The sequence below is a fragment of the Porites lutea genome, chromosome 3 (assembly GCF_958299795.1).
Source record: "Porites lutea chromosome 3, jaPorLute2.1, whole genome shotgun sequence".
Taxonomy (NCBI): Eukaryota; Metazoa; Cnidaria; class Anthozoa; order Scleractinia; family Poritidae; genus Porites; species Porites lutea.
Genome location: NC_133203.1, coordinates 11,948,222 through 11,968,717, shown reverse-complemented (window position 1 = coordinate 11,968,717; position 20,496 = coordinate 11,948,222). Strand labels below are relative to the sequence as shown.

General features: G+C 37.7%; 2 protein-coding genes across 2 annotated transcripts in view; one reads left to right on the top strand and one right to left on the bottom strand.

Annotated features, from left to right (window-relative positions):
• Positions 1 to 20,496, bottom strand: part of LOC140930479 (biogenesis of lysosome-related organelles complex 1 subunit 1-like) — a 37,397-nt gene that overhangs the window by 7,257 nt on the left and 9,644 nt on the right. The window contains exon 2 of the mRNA XM_073380179.1: positions 1,247 to 1,323. Within this exon, the coding sequence (XP_073236280.1) occupies positions 1,247 to 1,307 (61 nt within the window). The 5' untranslated portion in view covers positions 1,308 to 1,323. The remainder of the gene's footprint in view (positions 1 to 1,246; positions 1,324 to 20,496) is intronic.
• LOC140930475 (lysosomal cholesterol signaling protein-like) lies at positions 1,591 to 20,008 on the top strand. Its single transcript, XM_073380173.1, has 14 exons — positions 1,591 to 2,014; positions 6,638 to 7,037; positions 9,163 to 9,328; positions 9,841 to 10,002; positions 10,989 to 11,072; positions 11,236 to 11,441; positions 12,663 to 12,762; positions 13,963 to 14,150; positions 14,576 to 14,787; positions 15,422 to 15,552; positions 16,041 to 16,139; positions 16,767 to 16,831; positions 17,158 to 17,298; positions 19,586 to 20,008. The coding sequence occupies exons 1-14, from the start codon at positions 1,606 to 1,608 to the stop codon at positions 19,839 to 19,841; spliced, it is 2,619 nt and encodes an 872-aa protein (XP_073236274.1). The 5' UTR covers positions 1,591 to 1,605; the 3' UTR covers positions 19,842 to 20,008.

Below are 20,496 nucleotides of genomic sequence, written 5' to 3'. Positions count from 1 at the left end.
TCACATCCACTAAAAAGGTGTAAAAATCCTGATTGGTCAGAATTCCAAACATGTTAATCACAGCCTTAATAACTTAGTCCAATTAGTTGAAATTAACATCATGCTATTTGAATAACTTGATCGATCTTTCAGCAATCATCTGATGGCGAGTGAAGGGGGAAGAGATTTTGGGTTGTTTTATAGGAACTTATCATACCTTCGCTTGATGGATTCAAGGACCTGCGATAGGGATTTGAAGAGTTTTTAAAACCGTTTAAATTTTTTGAAGACAAACATTGCATACAAACTGCCAAAAACCCGACATTGAATCAAATTAAATTCCTTAGTTGTCCAGTTCGATCCCTTCAGCAACAGCTTGAACAAATATTTAGGCTGGATTTTATATTGAGGAAATTTAAACTCGTTTCACAAACTCGGCACGCATCCTTGCGATTTTCTTCCTTCATATTTGGAGGTCTGCATGTGGACTTTTTTATAGTGCCTTCATCTTTGTGAACTTGTTTTAGGAAAACAAAATAAAAACAGTGCAAAAATACAAGTAGAGAATTTGCACTATATTCAAGTTTATTTGACAGCTAGACATTCACAGTTGTATTATTTTTGTATACATAGTAGGTGGGATGGCAAAAACAATAGCGTCCTTGCAGGCACTCCCCTCCTTCTTTCTCCTTTGCGCCGTCTCACACCCAAATTGCCTTCCCCTTTCCTTTCGAACACCTGCCACTCATCAGGCTAGAACATAAATTTATTATTATGGTACTTGTTTGTAAATCTGTGTGCCTGCAACTTGTCGTAGTGAGATCATTACTTGTTTTTCTTCTTCTTTCAACTGCTCAAGTGCTCAATAGCAATGAAATTAATTAATCAGAGGGTTAAAAAATAAATAAACCCCTTTCTAGCTTACTGGAATATCTTAACCGAGGATAATGCATTTGGCTTTTTGATTGTCCTCAAAATTTTACGGTTGCCCTGGAAGTACCCTGCGAACCGCAGCTGGTCGTCGCTTCTCTCCCTGTTTATTTTCCAGATAACTTCTCTACTGCGGGTATTATCGTCTGATGTACCAGCTGCCAGAAAGGGTTTATTTACAAAGTATCACTGCAGGGCATGCACATAAAAAAGTGATATTGGCCCGGCTGTCGTCATTTTTTCCCTCTAATCCACATTATGATGTGGAATCAATTTAGATTTTTTAAAAATGCCATGATGGGACAAAACAGGGCAATGTTATTCACATTTAGTTTACCTTGTTTTTCTCGGTGAGCTGCCTGTTTCAGTTGGTGCTCTTTATAAGCGCGGGATAACATCTTTGGTGCTCTCGTATAACGTAGAAAAATGGTAGTTATTGCACCCAAGGCAAACTTGATTATAATTTACATGACGTCGTAACCCTTGGAACGTTCAGTAGGTACTTCATGAATTAGTCCCCATTCATCCGTTGGATATATAGCCGGCCTTTTAGTTGGGGCATGAGGATGCTCACGGTCATGTCATGAGTTTGGCACGCCAATCAACTTCCTAAAAGTTCTTTAAGAAATGATTGTGGTCAAGGTAAAGAATGTTTGATTTTGGAAGAGATAATACTTTATAGTCGAAGGACCCGTGATGGATAATACAACTTGGTCGCGGGCAAATATGAGCGCGCACGGTGGTCAATCGATGCAAGAAACTTTCGAACATATCTACCCATCGTTGCTTCAATGCTTTGCTGTGATTCTTCTTGGCTACTGTATTGGAAGACTAGGTTATATTTCTCCTACATCAAGCAAAGGCATTGGAGTATTTGTGAGCCTTGTATCTCTACCCGCTTTAGTTTTCAAATCCATGGTCGAGTTGGACTATTCTAAAGTCAACTGGCGTTTTTTAACCAGCATTCTTGTTGCAAAGAGCACCGTATTTTTTGCTGTGGTATTGTTTACGGTAATTCTTGTGCGCCCTACCAATTTTGGAAAAGCTGGAATATATGGGATATTTTGCAGTCAATCGAATGATTTGGCTCTTGGATATCCACTTGGTAAGTGTTACGTAATTTGTTAGCATCAAATGTTTATAATTTCCAGCCAGTCCTATAAAAGTTATTCGAAACACTGGTGTAGCTACAATAGTTGACAGAGTTTGATTTTTTAATTCTTTGTTCATTTTAAGTTTTTTTTATCAATTAATGTCACACGCGTTGCGTAATCATTCTTTCCTAAGCATTCCAAACTTCACCATGTCAGCGCTTGTAAAAAATTAATACTTCTTGTAATATTGCATAACGTAGCGAATGACAGGATTTCGATGGGAAACCTAACAATTTTGGACAAAAATTGCCTTTTCTTAGCTTATTTTGAAGGAAAAAAAAGTTAGTTGTGCTGTATTTTAAGCCATTCCATATAATAACCACCCCCCCCCCCCCCCATAGGTAAGGTAAGTTCACCCATCTGAAAAGAAGAAAATAAGTCGGTATCCCTAAAAAAATTTCCAAAGATTAAAGGTTAAGATGCAACAACCCCCCCACCCCCCACACCCTGTCAAAAAATATCATCTAAAAGGGGGTGGGCTTCCAGGGGAGTGTGTGTGTGTGTGTGTGTGGGGGGGGGGGGGGGGGTGGACTTCCATGATGGGGGTGTGGGTATTAAGTGGGATGACCCTCTGTGTTCTTGAGTCATTGCCTTGATGTCTTGTGTTGAAGCAGGTTTATATAATGCCCTCTTGTTTGATAGTTATTCCCACTCTAGTTAATAATTAACTTCTGTCATGCCCTGAAATTGAAATTTAGCTTGTCCTTATGTGGAAGAAGCAACTCTCAAATCTTGCTTACCCATGGCCATTGCATACTTGTCTAAGTTGCCTGGGCCTTTGCCCATTGGGAGAGTGAGGATAAAAAAGTGCCAGCTCCTCTGCAGCAAGAAAGTTAACTTGCCCTTAATGACTGAATGGGACTTTTTCTAAAAAGCCCAGTTTCTACCCATTTCTGTGCTTAAGTTTTCCTCTTGTCAAGAACTAAATGTCTTTTTTTGCATACAGGTATGAATGAGTGATAACTTTATTTATACACAGTTAAATACACCAGTCAAACATAGGAAATTAGTTTAAAATCTCAAAACTGTTTTACATATTTGCCATGTGGGGGTACTGATCAGAAAACCATCTATGGGAACTTGTCTTAAAGAAACTTAAGGAATTAGATGTACATATTTCCTCACGAAGATTGTTCCATAGAAGAGCGCCACTGTAACTAAAGCTATGCCTCAGGTAATCAGTTCTTGGTTTTGGGAGCATTAATATTCTTCTTTCTTGACATTACAAAAATAGTAATTTGGTGTTCTTGAGGCAAACAAATCACAGAGATAAGCTGGGGTGAGATCATTAATGGACTTGTACATTAAATAAGCCTTTTGTTTAGCTCTTCTTACAATAAATTATCCTAACCAAGCGAGTTAAGAAAATATCTGGAACTCGCATCAATGGGCAAAAGCCCAGGTAACATCTCAATAAATCACTTGTATCAGCTAGGTTGCAGAGACGTTCTAAAAGAAATTTTAGGGGAGCTAAAAGCTCTAACTCTCTGAACTAGGATGAAAATTAGCATATCTTCATATTTTGAGTAAAGTCTAGGATTTCCTCTTCAACTGAAGTTTACATCAAAGCCAGAGGCTACATGCAGGCATTGCTTGATCACAGTCCATAGTCTTTCTTTCGATTGACAACTCCTGCCTAATTTTGTTGTGGACTAAAATTTAACTACACATCCGCGGCAAGCTCAAGTAGATGGCAGTTGTAGATATAGACAGGCTAAGTGTAAAAAATAGTAGCTTGGGAAATTAATCATTTGAAGGCTTCCACTGAAATTTTTTTCAACTGTAAAACACAGTTAATGGAGCGTGATGCCCTCAATCAGCAACATGTAACACGTTATGCCAGCCCTTATCACATCTGGTAGAGTTTTACTCATAGTAGGTAAAATTACTGGGTAGCATGTAAAATCACTTCCACAATTGGGAAATTACTTTTGCATTTGAGCTACGAGAACGCAGCCCCTAATTTGTGTTGGGTGTTCTGTGCATTTTGGGGTGTCCTGTGCAATTAATAAGAGAGGTTTTTTCGAGATTGCATTTGTTGTCCACACATTTGCCTCACTTTGAAGTGCTTGTTTACGTTTTGCCTCACTTTGATGCATCAACTCACGGGTTGATTCGTGCGTCCTTGGCATTCATCTTTCAAACATTTGCTGAGGTCTGCTATTCTGTCTTCGTAAATCGTTCATCTTTTAAAAGTGTGCTAAATTTTCGTAAAGCATACATATTTAAGAGTTTGCTGAAGGTCTACTATCGATCTTTTTTTAATCAATCTTCCAAAGCGTTCATCTTTCCAAAGTGTGCTGAAAGCTTATACCCTGAGTAAAATTTTACTTTGGATTAAGCCTTCATATTTTTCTTTGGAAAACGGGGGCTACCCCTGGTGCATGCATAGAAATGGGTTGTTTAGTTCAGTGTCCGTTGTGCCACAAAGTAAATTTACCTGGCGAGTTGTGAAGCTCAGCGTCTGTTGTGCCACAAAGTAAATCTACTGAGTTGTGTAGCTAGGCGGCCGCAGTGCCACAGAGTAAATCTACCGAGTTGTGTAACTAGGCGGCCATAGTGCCACAGAGTAAATCTACCGAGTTGTGTAGCTTGGCGGCCATTATTCCACAAAGTAAATCTACCGAGATGTGAAGTTCGGTGGCACCATTTCATCATGACTTGTGATATTTTTGGTACTGGACAAACGACCATTTTAGCTCTATGCTATTTATTCGGAAAAACGTGACCAGCCCACAGTAGTGCCACTCAAGCCACTGAAATGAATACACTCGATCAAATTACTGGAAAAGTTATTGACGTGAGCTGCATACACATTCCACTAAAGGCTTTGATGATTCCTTTGAAACGTGTGAAATTGAGAGGTGTAGTGTAAGTGAACCAGTGTTCAAACACAATCATTGTGCCCCAGCATTCACCACAAAATGGGCTCATGTAGCAACTGCTTGGAAGACAAGTCACCAATGGTGCCGAACCCTGACCCCAAACAATATTGAAACAATTGAAAGAATGACATGTCATTGTTTTCTGTGACAAATCAGGAGAGACCTTATGAGCAGCTCCTACACAACTGCAAAAATGTGGTCTTGGGTCATTCTTTAATATCATCACAAGTTAAGAAGACTTGCCAGTAACAGTTTCCGGCATTCTATAGTAAATTTCAGTAATTGTCTACATGTGGAATTCCCAATATTAAAAAAAATTAATGATTGTACATCTAAAAGTTTGTCAACTGTTTGCTTTTAACAGTACCTGGGCCGGGTTGTTCAAAGCTGAGTTAAGATAACCCAGGCGAGGAGGGTTAGTGCGAAATTTGAACTGAGATGTGAAAGCTTCATTTTGCCAACAAGTTGATGATTGGACACTCTTAAAAATAACTGAGAAAATTATCCAAAGAAATGTTTTCAACAAAAGAAAAAGAAACCTGGGTTAAGTGCTGATCGGCCTTTGAACAACTGCGCCCTGTAGAACATCTATTGCTCCAGTAAAACAAAAACTTCTTTTTACATGCCCGAAGCACTCTGGCCAGTGTCTCCTCAAATAACAAGCACTTGAGACGAACCATACGATATCACGCTGATCACTAGCCTTCAAAACCTTTTCATTATGATACACAGTTTAAATCGAGGTTTTGCTGTACACAACACTCAAAATATGCCAAAATCATAGTTATCTATCGCAAGAACCATCCACCCTTTCCCCTCAACTGCTACGTGTACGCCTAGCAAACATATCGAACGCACTCTCCTAAGCTCCAATTACTCCTAGTTACAATAGTAATCCTTGTTTATGTTGCAGTTGGGGCTAGTTTCTAATGTACACACCTGTATCGCTTGTTTTGTATGGCTAGTAAAAATAATTTTCCTGATGCATATCTCACTGAGCACCGCAGGTGCACATTTAATTCAGTGGTACAGTATTTATCATTGGCTTACTCTCAGATTGTAGTCTGACTATAAAAGGCTTATTGAAAATCCTCTGTCTCATTTTGAGCTGTATTGCTAAGTTGTAATAGTTCAACTGTCCTGAAGTTTTTTAATTCCCACCCTTACCTCCCTTTGACAGTTTTGTTGTTGTTATCAGTAAACATGGGCTCACCACTTTCTTTCCTCCTCTTTAAGTCTCCCGTGAACTTCCCCACGCTTTCATTTTAATGCAAACTTTTATATTTGATTGTATTCCTGCGCGTGCTGGTGGAGTCGGCTCGTAGTACTGATAAGATAAAGTTCCTAGAACAGAATAATTACCTACACCATTCCATTTAATTGCACAATGCTGGCTTGAGGTTTCAGCTTGTAGTGCAGTATTTATTTTGGACCTGCCTGAGCACAGATATGTAAAATAGGGTCGGGGAGATAAGTAAGGCTTTATGGTCACGCTATGGAAGTCGTCTGCTGTGTTGATGACGGAGCAGTGTTTCCCCCTTTACGCCATATGTTTTTATTGTTGTCATGCTTTTATTAAACTTTAATTTAAAGCCTAGCTAAAGAACTATGACATTAAGGGGAAAAAGTGTTATTATTACACTCAAAAATGAAAACAACTACTTACATTGCTATTTTATTTCATTGCAGTAAAAGCAATATACCAAGATTTGCATCCTGAATATGTAAACTACTTGTATCTGATGTTGCCAATTTCTCTGGTAATCCTTAATCCCATTGGATTCATTCTCATGCAAATACAGAAGCAGAAGCAAAGTACAACAGAATCAAACAGCAAGCTAAAGATTGCTTTTACAGCATTCAAAGAAGTTGTCACTGATCCTATTGTTTTTATGACACTTATTGGTCTTGTTGGACATTTTATTTTTGATGGTCACCTACCACAGGTTCTTGATCAAATCCTTAATAGTCTTGGCCAGGCATTTTTGGCAACAGCCTTGTTTTATTTGGGAGTCAGGATGGTTGGAAACATGACAACTAAACTTGGTCGTGGGTTGCTGGTTCCGCTTTTGTTAATTTCTGCAAAATCGTAAGGATTGTAGGAAGTTTACAATGGTATTGTTATATAATTTTAGTCTTAAATCAGAGTTGTGAAATGAAATTAAGATATTTCCAACAGAAATACCACACACACAAGATAGGCATGCATAACAGCAGTGAATTGAACTTGTTAAGGTAATTCATCCACCCTCAAGCACCCTCCTCACGTTGATCGGCGCTAGCGCTTTTGCTTTTAATAAATACCCCCATAAACCGTACATTTTCTTAAAGCATAATAGTTCCAGATTATTGCTAATTCCTTTTAAAAAATCAAAATATTAACAGGATTCAGAAATGAGAAGCTTTTTGTGAAAGTGGGTGTCACTGTAAATTTAAGTCCAGGGCATCCATAAATAAACGGAAGAAGCCAATTAAGGTCGTATTCGCTTAACACGTTTGACTAAAAAACCGTGTCTCAGATTTTTGTCAAGTGGGTTTGTTCTTTTGTTATAAGAAGTTGAGGTTCGGGACAGCAAATCAGTAGCACTACCTGTGAAAAAACTACTCTAACTCGAAAATGAAAAAAGAAATCAAAATTCGCAGACACAGTTTTTCAGAAAAACTATATGACGAGAAGTTGGCCAAATTTCAGCCAAATATGTTCACGGGATACCGACTTGGAGTTTAAAACGTACCCTCAACTTGTCCTGATTTTCATTTCGAGAAAACAGGGGAAAAAGATTTTTGGCGGCGTATTACCCATGACGAGATCATAACAGATTATAACACCAAAGCTGTCAATGTTGATGTGTACCAGAAAAGGGACAACAATAGTGACACAGCAGGAAAAGGTTACAAACAAAACCCGACAACAATTTATTTCAAAGGCTCTGCTCTGTTCGATCCTTCTGTTGTCGAGAAAGCATTTTAGTTATTTGCAACCGGCAGTTTTCATTTTGAGCCAAGCCAACTTTTACTTGATACATTTTCTAAAAGTTCGACACTTCCCTGGAAAAATGGACAACAAACAGCTTCCTGGAGTTTTTCTTGAAGCTGCTATCCCGCTACAAGAGACTTTCAAAAAAGTCCTTCTTCCGATTTTTTTCATGAATTTGTCGCTCGCTTGGCCGCTTCGCGGCCTTAAAAGCTCGCTCCGCTCGCTAAGAAACTCGTGAAACTCGATTTTGCAGTAGTTTCAATGGGTTTTTGAGAAGCTTTGTCATCTTTTAGCCATTTTTCTTTGTTGTAGTAGAAGCCCTTGTTGCTCTCTGCTAATTTCAAAGCCCACACTTTCCAAACGATTTTGTCGTCTTCTTTCGTTCTTGGAGTCGAGGACGAAAATGGACAAGCTCTTTTTTCGTCTTTGGAGGCATTCACTTCCAAAATCCAGGGAAGAACAGTGAGTACTATACTTGTAGACTACGATTTCTGTCAAATTGCGTGATTAGCTTGGTTCAACAGCGGCATGCATATCAAGTATGACAGGACTTGTCAACGATCTATTAAAATAATTAGCATAGAAAAAACTTTTGTGCTCCATAAGTCTGCACAGAAAAAACATTTTTTTCCTCGAATTTTTTTTAAAAGAAAGCTCTTGATGAGCTCTACTTGATCATCTAAAAATTGAAAATTTCGAAAAATGATGATTTTTTACCCTGGATGATACCTTAAGTGAGCAAACCAATCACGGTCTATAATTATCTCAAAATTGCTACCAGAAGTGAAGTATCTGGTTAGGCTGTGGCTGTGCTCTGAGAAAAGGTTGTAGGGCACCTAAAATATCCTGTAAACTAATCAAATTCAGGTTATCAGGCATGTGAGCCTTGTGTAAAAATAATCTAAAGATTTCTTGTTGATCAAAGGCAAAACTAAGGCACTGTTTGCCATCACGCTTGGAGCATAGTCACAGTGCCTGATTATAGTACTCACTTGGTACTAATTTGAACAATCTAATATTTCTTTATTAAGGAATACCACCTAATAGTCTTTAGCTACATTGTATTATTTTTTTCTTCAGAAATAGGAACCTAATCAATAACCTAAATGGCTTAAATTTGTGCTAATTACTATTTATGTAAGAACCTGTTTAGGCTAACTTGGCAAAATGCAGGTTTCTACTCACGGGTTTTTAGTGTGTTTTCATAACATGTTATTTTTATTTTTTTCAAATGAAGGCTTTTCCTCCCTCTCATTGCACGGGAGATGATTCAAGTTCTTCATGTTGGCAGCAGCTCCAATGACACAAATTCCTGGAGTATGTTTGGTTTTTTGTATGGCACATTTCCTGCTGCACCATCCTCAGCCATATTTGCAGCTAAGTTTGGCTTTGAAGAGGAGCTGGTAAGTGTTATTTCTGTCATAAGTGACAAATTATTTGTAATTGATGTTTTATTTCGTATATTAATTTTTTGAGTAAGGAACTTTTTCAGTCTGCCTTTCAATCTGTGGTGTTAATCGTCATTACATGTGAAATTCAAGTGGGCAGAGTCTATAAAATTATTTAAATTATAGCTATAGCATAATTTTCATAATGATCTTATCTTGTTGTTTCAATCACTTGAGGACCAAGAGATGTCCTTCCAAGATTGACTTTATTGCTGTGATATGAATTTAATTAAATTTGATAGTACTAATTAATTTTTTCCTTTATTAACTCACCACAAACCCACTGGGAATGTGTTTTTTTAATCAAAGCTTTTTTCAGCTTAATTTGTATTCTTGGTGATATATACGTTTAAACTACTCAATTTCTTTGTACAATTGTTTCAATATAGTCTCAGTGAACTGTTGGCAGAACTGCTATTTTGATAATGAAACATGAACTATTTTATTATTTTTGTTCAATGTTACAGATAACAAGCACAATGGTGATGAGTACTTTCTTGTCAGCTCCACTCATGTTCATTTCTGCTCAGATGTCACTCTTACATTACAGTGCTAAAACTGCCATTGATTTTATACGAGTCTTGAAAGATGCCATGGTTGATGTCAGTGGTACCTCACTTCCTTTTGGAGTAAGTTATTCCTGTATTGCATACAGATTCCTTTTGGCTGCTGAAAGGAGATTCATAGTCCCTTAGTGTCTGTGCTCCCTCTGGCATTCACTATAATACGGTGCCACTTGAGGCCTTTTGGTTTGCATGATCTTGAAATGGTAGGATCAAGTCAAAAACAGTGTAAGCTGTTTAAAGGGACAACGCCAGCTGATGCACATGCACATTAGATACCACTTTACGTTGATTTGGATATCACAAAACAATGATGCAGGTGAAACTGAAAGTGAGAACACATGCTTTGGAATATGTGAACAAATCTTGTGGAGTTGAACTAAATTCAAGTCAAAATCATGATTACAGACCTTAAATCTTATCAGAGCACTTATTTACTTATTATTTTATATACCAATGGTAATTCACGGATGGACTTGTCCAGGGAAAGCCAAACATTGACTTATACTTTCGAATTCGAAGAATCAAAATATATCCAAATATATATAACTTTTCTCCATTGATTTTCCATATAATAATGACTTGCTCTGCAATGTTATTGAGACTTTTCTCCTGTTATTTTGGTAAATGAAGGTAGTTTCTCCTGCCCGGTGCCTACACATTTCTCACTTCTTCTTTCAAGTTCCTTTGGATATTGTGTTTAACCAAATTCAATAAAATAATTTAATAGGATGAGTAGTTTGCTGAAAAAGAGGTTTTCAGTAAAAGAGTGAGGATCGAATGAAATTAAACTAGGCCAGGCAAGATTGAAGTGGATTTCTGAAAGTGTTTGATGCACACATTTGATTTTGGGTTGAGGTAAATACTTTTCAAACTAACAAAAGTAGTGTCCAAGTCAGTATGGTCCCATAGCTGGCTGTGTCCTTTTAATGGCAGTAATAAAAAAGAGTAAAATGTTGATAATATTACTTGCCCAAGTTTTTTTACAATACATTGGACCTCTTGGCTGTTGAAATAACATAATTATATATTTATCTTTTTTATTTGAACAGATATGGGTTTTTGTTGTCTTATTCCTTGGAAGGCGTTACAGGATTTACCCTCATAATTACACAATGTGCCTGATTGTGTTTCAGGTATGAAAGAGTCATTTATAATAAATAAATGTGAAGTTTTTAAATTTCATTATTTCAATGTCATTTTTAATCCAGTTGATGAAAACCTCTCTTCATGTTTTTCAACTCTGTGCCTTACAGTAGTTGTAGTTGACTTCTGTAATATTGTGCTTTTTTTTATTAGATTCTAGCATGCGTCTCAACAATTCTTTCAAGGGTTCCTTGCAGTTCTCAGCACTGGCTGTTGTTTGTGACCATTTTGTTCTTTTATGGACTTTGGGGATCTCGTTGTTGGGCAGCCATGATTGCATTCTCCTTATGTGTTGTGCGATGTAAAGGTGCAAAGACTGTTGATAACCTCAGAGTATGGATTTGGCTCTTTGGCTCTGGGTAAGCTCCATGTTACAGATATAACGCTTGCATGTTCATAACTAAAGAATTACGAGAGAACCCATCTGTGAGGGTCACTATTTGTTAACTGAACTGTTATTTCTTTTGATCAGTGTTGTATAAGGAGGAACATTAGGGCAAACAAAGTTTTGAAGTATAATCTTTATTTGGTGGGGCGTGGTAGCTAGAAATTTTCCAGAGGGACAAACAGTTTTCCAAATCAACCCGTGTCCTTCTTCTAAGTCTTTTTCACATGTGTGACTTGATTACATTTCCAATTTTTAATAGTATAATGAAGACTGTGTTCTTCTGGCAACATTTACAGCTCTGCAAGTGTCAAAATAATGCAAAAAAACCTCCAGCATTATGGATTTATATGGGAATTACATGCACCCTTTTCCAGCTATGCATTATTAGTAAAATCCAACTAGTGGTCTATTATCAATACTGCATTCTGATTGGTTGAGCTACTACTCGGCTATATGTTATAGCCCACTAGAAGCGAAAAGTGCGGGCTTTGAAAACCAAAACAATGGCGGCTGAATCTTGTTTTGCTAGCTCAAGTTGTTTTGTCTCAATATTTTTTGACCAACCCGTTGGATTTTACCAAAACAATTATTATTCCTCTCGCCCTCATGGCCTCTGAGTCAATAGCCCATTCGCGCTGGAGGAACAATTATTGTTAATTATTTTATCTTCTTTTAATTCCCTCCCTCCCAGGGTATCATCGTGCAGAGAAAGTACTGTCTGATAGCCGGGGACTAGTGTATTTTGATGTTGGGCTAGTGAATTCTGTTCTTAACTTGCCTGATGGGCAAGTGAAGTTTTTTGAGGAATTCAAATTATGTAAGAACTGTGTAATTAATCCTGCTCATCAAAACGTTTTTGGAGCTAGCTGAAAAGGAATTTTGGGCTACTGGCAATACATACTAGCTACAGCTTGCCCAAATGGCAAGCTGTAAAACTGACTTTCGTTGCACCCTGGGTACATGTATGTGTGTACTGGGTGTACAGGTAGCTACGCCCTTATTATGGCGTGATATTTTTGAACAAAAATTGAGTTACTAAACCCTACATTACTGACAAGAGTCTTTATCTAGGTTTACCACATCTTATGATAGTTATTGCCTCTCGGTGCTGGCTGAATTATAATTATGTAGTACTAAATTTTTCACTGTCAGGTGTCATTGTTAATCTTGTCTTTGTTTACTAAATTGACAGATTGCCTGCCCTTTCTTGTGGGATTGCTGTTGCACTACTACATTCTTCTTATAGAAAATACAGCGAAACTCCTTTGTTCTTATTCAACATCTTAATGGAAGTAAGCATACAGTTTTTTATGGCTTCCCTCAGACTAGATTGAATTAGATGTCAACAACTTAAGTAAATGTTATGGATAATTAAAAGAGGTTGTATGTGAGGTGAGTTTTCGACAACTCAATGCTACAGTTTTGGTTGTCATTAGTTTTCAAAATGGGAAACTGCTTAATTAGTTGTTAACAAAAAAAGGAAATTTGGTCCAAGACAAATCATGGTTTGTACAATCTTGAAAAGTCCTTGAATTCGGTTGAGGTTCTTGAAAAGTCCTTGAAATTCACAATCTTGTCTACACCAGACACCTTTTGCTGTAAAATTAGATCATTTTGCCGAGGAACATTTGGCTCATCCCCAGTATAAGAACCTGTAAAACTCACAGGTAATATAAAAACATTTTTGTGCATGAACAATATTTTTGTTTCTTTATTTCAAATGCTATTTCTGTACCTTGGTGCAATTGCAAGTCATACCCAGACGTTTCGCGAAGAATTGTAGCGGAAAGTAGTATAAAGTAATGTGATCAAGGATGGCAGAAGAAGGACAAATCGTAAATGACTCCATTATGTATTTTAGCCAATAGGGTGATAAAAGTTGGTTAAAGACTGCCGATTTCTTAAATAAATCTTAGTCGACCCTTAAAAACTGTAAATTGTTCTTGAAAAATCCTTGGAAAGTCCTTGAAGCAAAATTTAGTCTCTCCTCTAAAACATAGATCCCGCATATTTGAACACTTTATTCTCTTGTTGGCCTCCTAAGTTTTTCCATTTATAATGCATGGTCTTATCTTGTGGGGGACTTGTTGCAATTCCAACATTATTATCTCAATGAATTGAGCGTCTCCACTGCAGGGCCTCCAGAATTACAGGGTGTCCCAAAAGTTACGTATAACTGTTAGAAATTTAAGTTAATATTTTTAGGTCTCAGATAAATACTTTGTTTTTAACTTTGTAATTTAGTATTTTTTGTATATATTTCATTAATGTATTCTAGTTAGTATGTAGTATACACAACCCCACAAGCTTTCTAGCTTTAACTTTTATCGTGTCAAAATAAAGGTTTTATGTTATGTTACGTTATGTTACACCTGTATAATTTATCCTGATATTTTCCATTTTCTGTCAGAAGACCTGATTTGTGAAGTAAGGCTTAAGCAGTTACTATCAGTGCTTGTTCTTATCAGTAGGTTTGTGTGGTTTGTTTTTAGATGCCAGCCATGGTAATTGCAGTGTCATTGCTGATTCTCTGTGCTGTAATCATAGTAGTTTCATTGGTATACCTTTACCGCCATGATCTGTATTGTAAGTGTTCACGGAAAACTCGGGCTCAGTGCGGTATTGTTCAGCAGGAGCCTGGTGAGGGAAGTCCATTACTATCAAGAAAGGAACTTGACAGGCAAGGATCACTTCGCACTTCGCTAGTGTTGTTTACACATTTTTCCACGTAGTTGTTGCTGTATATGTTTTCCTTGGTCAAACTTTTAAATTTACAATCAAAGAGTTTCAGATGTGAAAAAAATTTGTTAAGCGCGGTATCCAGTGCTCTGTTAAACTAGCTTCTGAATCAGATCATTAATTTATCTTGTAAAATTCCTTCCTGGTACGGTTATTCATTTAGGTTATGACTAACTTAATAGGTAGTATTTGAGTCATATTTAGAATTAACTTTTTGTAATAATTTTTTCATATATGGGCTTTACAAGGTCAGCAAACGGCGAGCCATTGTAAACACCCATACAGATGTCCTTCTCATTTTTTTTTGGTACATACTGTAGCTGTAGCAGGGATGAGATCTTATCCTGAACATAATATTGTTTGCAGGTGTTATCGGTGTTTGGAGATAGATAAATTAACCAGCAATCAGCGTGATACTTCTGCTTGTTGTCAGCCAAATGAATCTTCAAAATGTGAAGGTTGTGAGATTGATCAGCCTGCAATAGGAGTTGTAAACATTGAGGACATTGATGAGTCAACATGTCTCATAAAACGGAAGCAGTATCAATCCACAGATCCGGCAGAAAGTCCTACTAGTGGTAAGTAATCTATTTTCTCTTTACAGTCTTACTGTAGGATACCCGCCAGCAGAGGGTACATTTTCGCGGTATGAGCCACTTTTCGCATGCCAGCTCTACGGACCGTATATCACTTTTGCGATCCGTACGGTCCGTACGGATCGACAAACCGTATGTGACCTCTCTCCCCATGAAAATATTCTAAGTCCCACTAATGAGATGCAGTTTACGGACCGTAAACGGCCCTTTAGTTTACGGACTGTATGCCATTTTTAAATCTTTACGGTCCGTACGGATCGTAACATGGGTAATACAGACCGTTACAGTGCGGGTGTATTGGACAACTCTCCTTAATAAGTACACTGGCTTTGTTTAGTCTGGTCACGTCGGGGAACAACTTTTCTATGATCTCATAGACTGAGTTGGTCTATGGAATCATAATGGCTGTTTGTAAGTTTGAGATGCGTAGTTTGTTGATGCTAATGTTCTGTTTTATTGTTGTGTATTTGGTCTGGCAAAATGTGAATATTGTTATCATGACCCACTTAAAACGGTCAGCCATACAAGAATGGGCTTCTTCGTTATAGGAAATAAACGCGCGTGATAATTTTAAAAGGTACTTTAACTTAACAATATTAATTCTCTTCTTTTGCAGAAGTTGAGACCATATTTGGAGGAAAAAGTGTGGAAATGGATCTTAAAGTAGACGAGTACTTAACAGGAGAGAAACACCAACTGGGCCGTCACGTGACTATGTTGGTTATAATGCTACTCACGATTATAGTTGTAAGTACATTAGCTGTTCAGCCTGCGAATACAGCTATCTCTCCTCGCTCCACTTTCCTCGCCCCTAGGGACGGCCCGCGGGAGAGATTTTGCAGAGATTTTACGTCATCAGTTTGGGATTTCTGTTGTTGAGGCGCAGGCTTCTTTCCCACCGGCGACACGTCAGGCTCGGTACATGTCCTTAGCGGCGAGGAGCGAGGACAGAGAATGTATTTGCAGGCTCGTAACTGTTCTGTGGGTATTTGAATGATTTATCACTGATAAACCTAAACCAGCTTAAGCTTATTTTGTCACTTATGAATTTCACATCAGATTTGGATTCATTGTAAAGAAAAATACAAAATGTATGGATATATACTAATAGAAAATACATAGGTCTAATAAAGTGTCTACTAAACCCAAGCATTTTCATAATAGCGGTTTAGAGCTGTCAGTCAATCGAAGGTGTGTCGATTTGTATGTGCTAATCAGTGATCGTTTTTTATTAGGGTGTGTTTCTTGCATTATGGTGTCTTCTTAAGGAAGACGACAAGTCAGGAATCTTCATTGCGTTGCAAATAGCTGACGCCTTCTGTGTATATGGACAGGTAAACTTTTTAATTATAGAGCGGTTTTCACTTGACTGTCGTAAAACCAAAACCAAAGTAAATACACTAGCCAACCAAAGGGCGTAGTAAGACCAAAACCAAAACCAATTCCTCAATTACTTTCGACAGTCAAGTGAAAACCGCTCTAATCAACCTGAATGTTGAAAGAGTGCGATCATTTCGCCACACTGCAGTTTAGTCGATTCGCTAAATTATAAACTTAGAATCGACGATATGAATATTCCAGCTCAATTTGGTCCCAGAGGATTTTCTTGAATTTTTTCTCGGCGTGAGAGAGAGAGAGCGAGCCGCGAAGCGGCATGGAGAGAATGAGGATGGAAAATTCTGTTTGGGCAAGATGTAGGAAATCGTTTGGTGTAAGTGGCAACCTGAGCAGACAGAAAACTTGGCTAATGTCCCGCTTCTTGACCTCATCCTTGATTTGATCTCTTTAACGTATAGCTTTTATATCCTAAATGGTGCTAATTGAGTGGGGAGAGGAAAGGAAGAAGGTTGTATGGTATTTGTGACGTTTATTACGTGTTGTTTTCTAAGCGCAGCAGTTGAATATGAAGACTATTAATCATACACTGTGACTACTGTCTGTTTTTCTTTTTCTTTTTACAGGCTTTTGTTGTTTTTGCCTGCTTTGGTTTTGAGAAGCAACTCATCATCATTCCCTTCTTAACCAGGTAACATTCAGTGAATCTTGCAAAATTATTTCTTACTGGAAAAAGAGTAAAATGAAGTTGGTTATATAGCTATTTTCCGCTTGTGTTGTTCTTCTTGCAGAGAGATAACGGAAAAAGATCACTTTAAAAATGGCCACCCCGATAGGCCCTCCTCAGATGGAAGGAGGTGACGGGGCTAACTCCAAATACATCATAAACTAGTAGGAGTAGTGCCTGTCATGTATTGACGAACGCGGGACAATCTTCGACACTTCCCATCTGACCGAATGGTTTTTTTTTGTCAGGGATTTTTCATGCATCATCTTGTTTCATTTTGTGTTTGTTAGGTGGCGTAAATTTTGGTATGGTACTGAAGTCATCACTTTACCAAAAACTGCTGATCTTGATGTCGACGTTGTTACACTCTGCGATCAGTTTAAGCGCTACCACAAACAAAACTGTCAGCGGTCTGTTGTCAGTGACTTAAGGTATGTTTATACTTAATTCTTTAATAGTGCTCACTCCAGTGGTCTTGATGCATTTCACCCAGTGTTTTCTTGCCAGTGAACATTGCAATTTAAACACTGCAGCAAGTGTTTGTGGGCCGCTGGAAAATTGTTATTCTTTTGTTTATATAAATATCGTAAGATCTGGTAAGATCCTAAGTCAATAGGGACAACTTACAGTTGCTGTTGATGACTATTTGTTTGGCTTGAAAGGCCACACTTCTGATTTCGTTTTTGCAGTATAGTGAAACTGTTACAAGTAATAAACAATAAAGTATCCATTTTTTGATTAAACCAATGGTTCTAACTAAGTCTGCTGTACCAAGCGCACGGCTGTTAGGCCTGGGTTCGAAACTATATCCTAATCACATGGCGCGCATGCTCAACAAAGATCTTACACGATTCATGTAGAGTCTTTCTCGAGTACACCAAAAGAAAGGCTGTACTGGCAGTGTGGCATCATCTGCGCATCAAGACATGGTCATCTTGAGTAACCCACTTGGTTCGTAATGGCTAACCGTAAGCATTGGTTTGACTTGGTGCTTCGAGAACAAATATGAGCACTGTAATGTTAAATCGATTCGACTCACCATTCGCACAGTTTTGTTAAATGTTTGATGGTTTGGAGCAGCGTGCCTTTATTGTAGTAACACTAAGGAATCTGAGGTTTAACATATAAAGGTTTACTACTATCATGCGACATTTTTTTATTGACGACAAAATAACAACATTAATATACAGCGTATAATAAAAAATACGTAAATAAATGAATAATTAACAAAACGTATTACAGCCTTTACATGAAGCTCACGCGAAGCTTATACACGCACAAAAAAGTGAATAAACAAATAAAAACATAACAATAAGAACAAAAAGTATTAGAGAATAAAAGCGTGCCAGTTGTCACACATTTAAAGTTATTTGCTTCAACTTTCAATGCGACATTGTTCCAAAAGCTTACGCAAGTATTTCTTTTGCAATAATACCAATAGACGAAGTCTGTTCATGGAAACTGGATTTGACATTTGCAATGTAAAGGAGTCTTCGAACGTGTTAAATAAATTTTGTTTGTTTGAAAGTTTAACGTTTTCCTTATGATAATCATTAAAGCACCCTAAATTTTTGGAAAATAATTCATTTGACTCTTCACAATGTATAAAGGTTTGTACAATTGAATCTGGATTGAAGCAGAAAGGACACTTGTCATCAGAGGCTAATTTATATTTCAGTAGTTCTTTCTTGATCGTAATTATTCTTCCCTTATCTTTCTTATGGCCTCGTTGCCTGGGGCCAGGCTGCCAAAGTTCATTTGGAGAAACTCCTTACATTACAAAAGAGAGCTGTGCGCCTAATTAACTTCGCACCTTTCCGCTCTCATGCCGTCCCTTACTTTCTTCACTCTAATATTATGCCTATTACAATACTCTATTTTAAGCTTTCTTCGATGTTAATGTTTGATGTTTACAATAACACTGCCCCTCATAATATTTCACATCTCTTTATTCCTACTCAACAAATCCACTCTTACAGCACTCGCTCCTTCTCTTCTGGAAATTATTACATTAGCCACTCTAGACTAAATCAGAAAAATGATTCGTTTTCTATTATGGGAGCCAAAATTTGGAATAGTATACCTGAAAATTTACGAAATTCTTCAAGATCTCTCTTTAAGGAAAAAGTTCATACAATTCTGTTGAAAATATTTGAAGTTCAGGATAGATATGCTGACCTAAACACGATAATCTCCGATTTTAAAAAATATTAGCCCCCGCTTATCTAAATAGCTGCCTCGATTTTCTTATCTCAATTTCTCTCGTGACTGACCTTTTTTATTATAAATATGGTACTTTTTCACTTCAACTATTCGTAATAAATCTTAAGCCGTCTACACACCACCTGCCTCGATTAGCCTTGCTATTTGCAGGTGGTGTGATATTTGTATATTTAATGTAAGAAATAAAGACGTTGTTATTCTGTGCATAACTTTAAAAGAGAATTGTCTAAGGCCTAGGCCAAACTTGTGATGCCAAAAAAAATCCGGTAATAACGTGAACGCGTGAAAAAAGGAAAGATGAAAACAAACAAACAAACAAAATATAGAAAACAAATCTTTAGTCAACATTTACGCACTGGTATAAGGTTATTCGATTTTATTACAAATCACGAAGCCATTTGATTTTGTTACAATTTAGCAAATGTCTAACATCCTTTTTCTTTTGTGAATTTGGAAAATGAACAATATGTTTCTTTTATCTTTTCTTTTATTTAGATACCGACTGCGCAAGTACAAGTCTGTTTTTCGCGGTGATCGACTAGTGAACTGGTTACTAGAAGTTGGACTTGCCACTGACCGACAAGCTGCAGTACATTACGGGAATTGTTTGATCCTTGGACGTGTGATATGTCACGTGACCCAGGCTCATTTCTTTTATGATTCGCCGTACTTGTATCAGTTCTGTGAAAAAAGTAGTTCACGCCAAGATAAGGTGAAAATGGAGCGTCAAAACGATGAGAGCTGTCCATGACAAGCTAGCCCAGCGTAAACTCGTAGAAACGAGGGTTTGAAACCGGTACCTCGGCTATCACTTCGGTCGTTGAAAATCAATTGAAAAAAGTCCTGTTATCTGAACAATCGTGAAATTGTGATTTTAACTAGAATTAGCCTAGAACTAAAATCTGTCGAAGCAATGAAGAGTGCTGATTTCCTGAAAGAGTTTTTAGCATATATCGCTACTATCGCAGCGATCGCAGCTTTCAGGGCGATCATGTAAAATCCCGTGGGGGATGGGGGTCCTAAACGGAAATTTGGGCACGGGGTGGGTACGCCGTCGAGACTTGGATTTTGAAAAAGAAAAATATTGTTGATACCACACATGTAGTTCAAGGATTCCTTTCCAAAACGTCGAGAGAGACGTGAGACACCCTTTCCACAAGCGAAAAAATGGAATTGCTTACCCTGTTTAGGACTCAGGACCTCGAAAACCATAAGTACCCTTTTCGAACGGCACATACCTGTTCAGGCCAAATAAGGGACTCTCCCCTCTCCCTGAATGGAAACCAACCTTAATCCAATACGACTTAGCGTGTCGCTTGATTTTGCCACGAAATACTTCAACTTGTTTCTTTCTCGCACATTTAAAGATATCTGATACAGTTGCTACGAAAGCTGCAAGTTTTCTT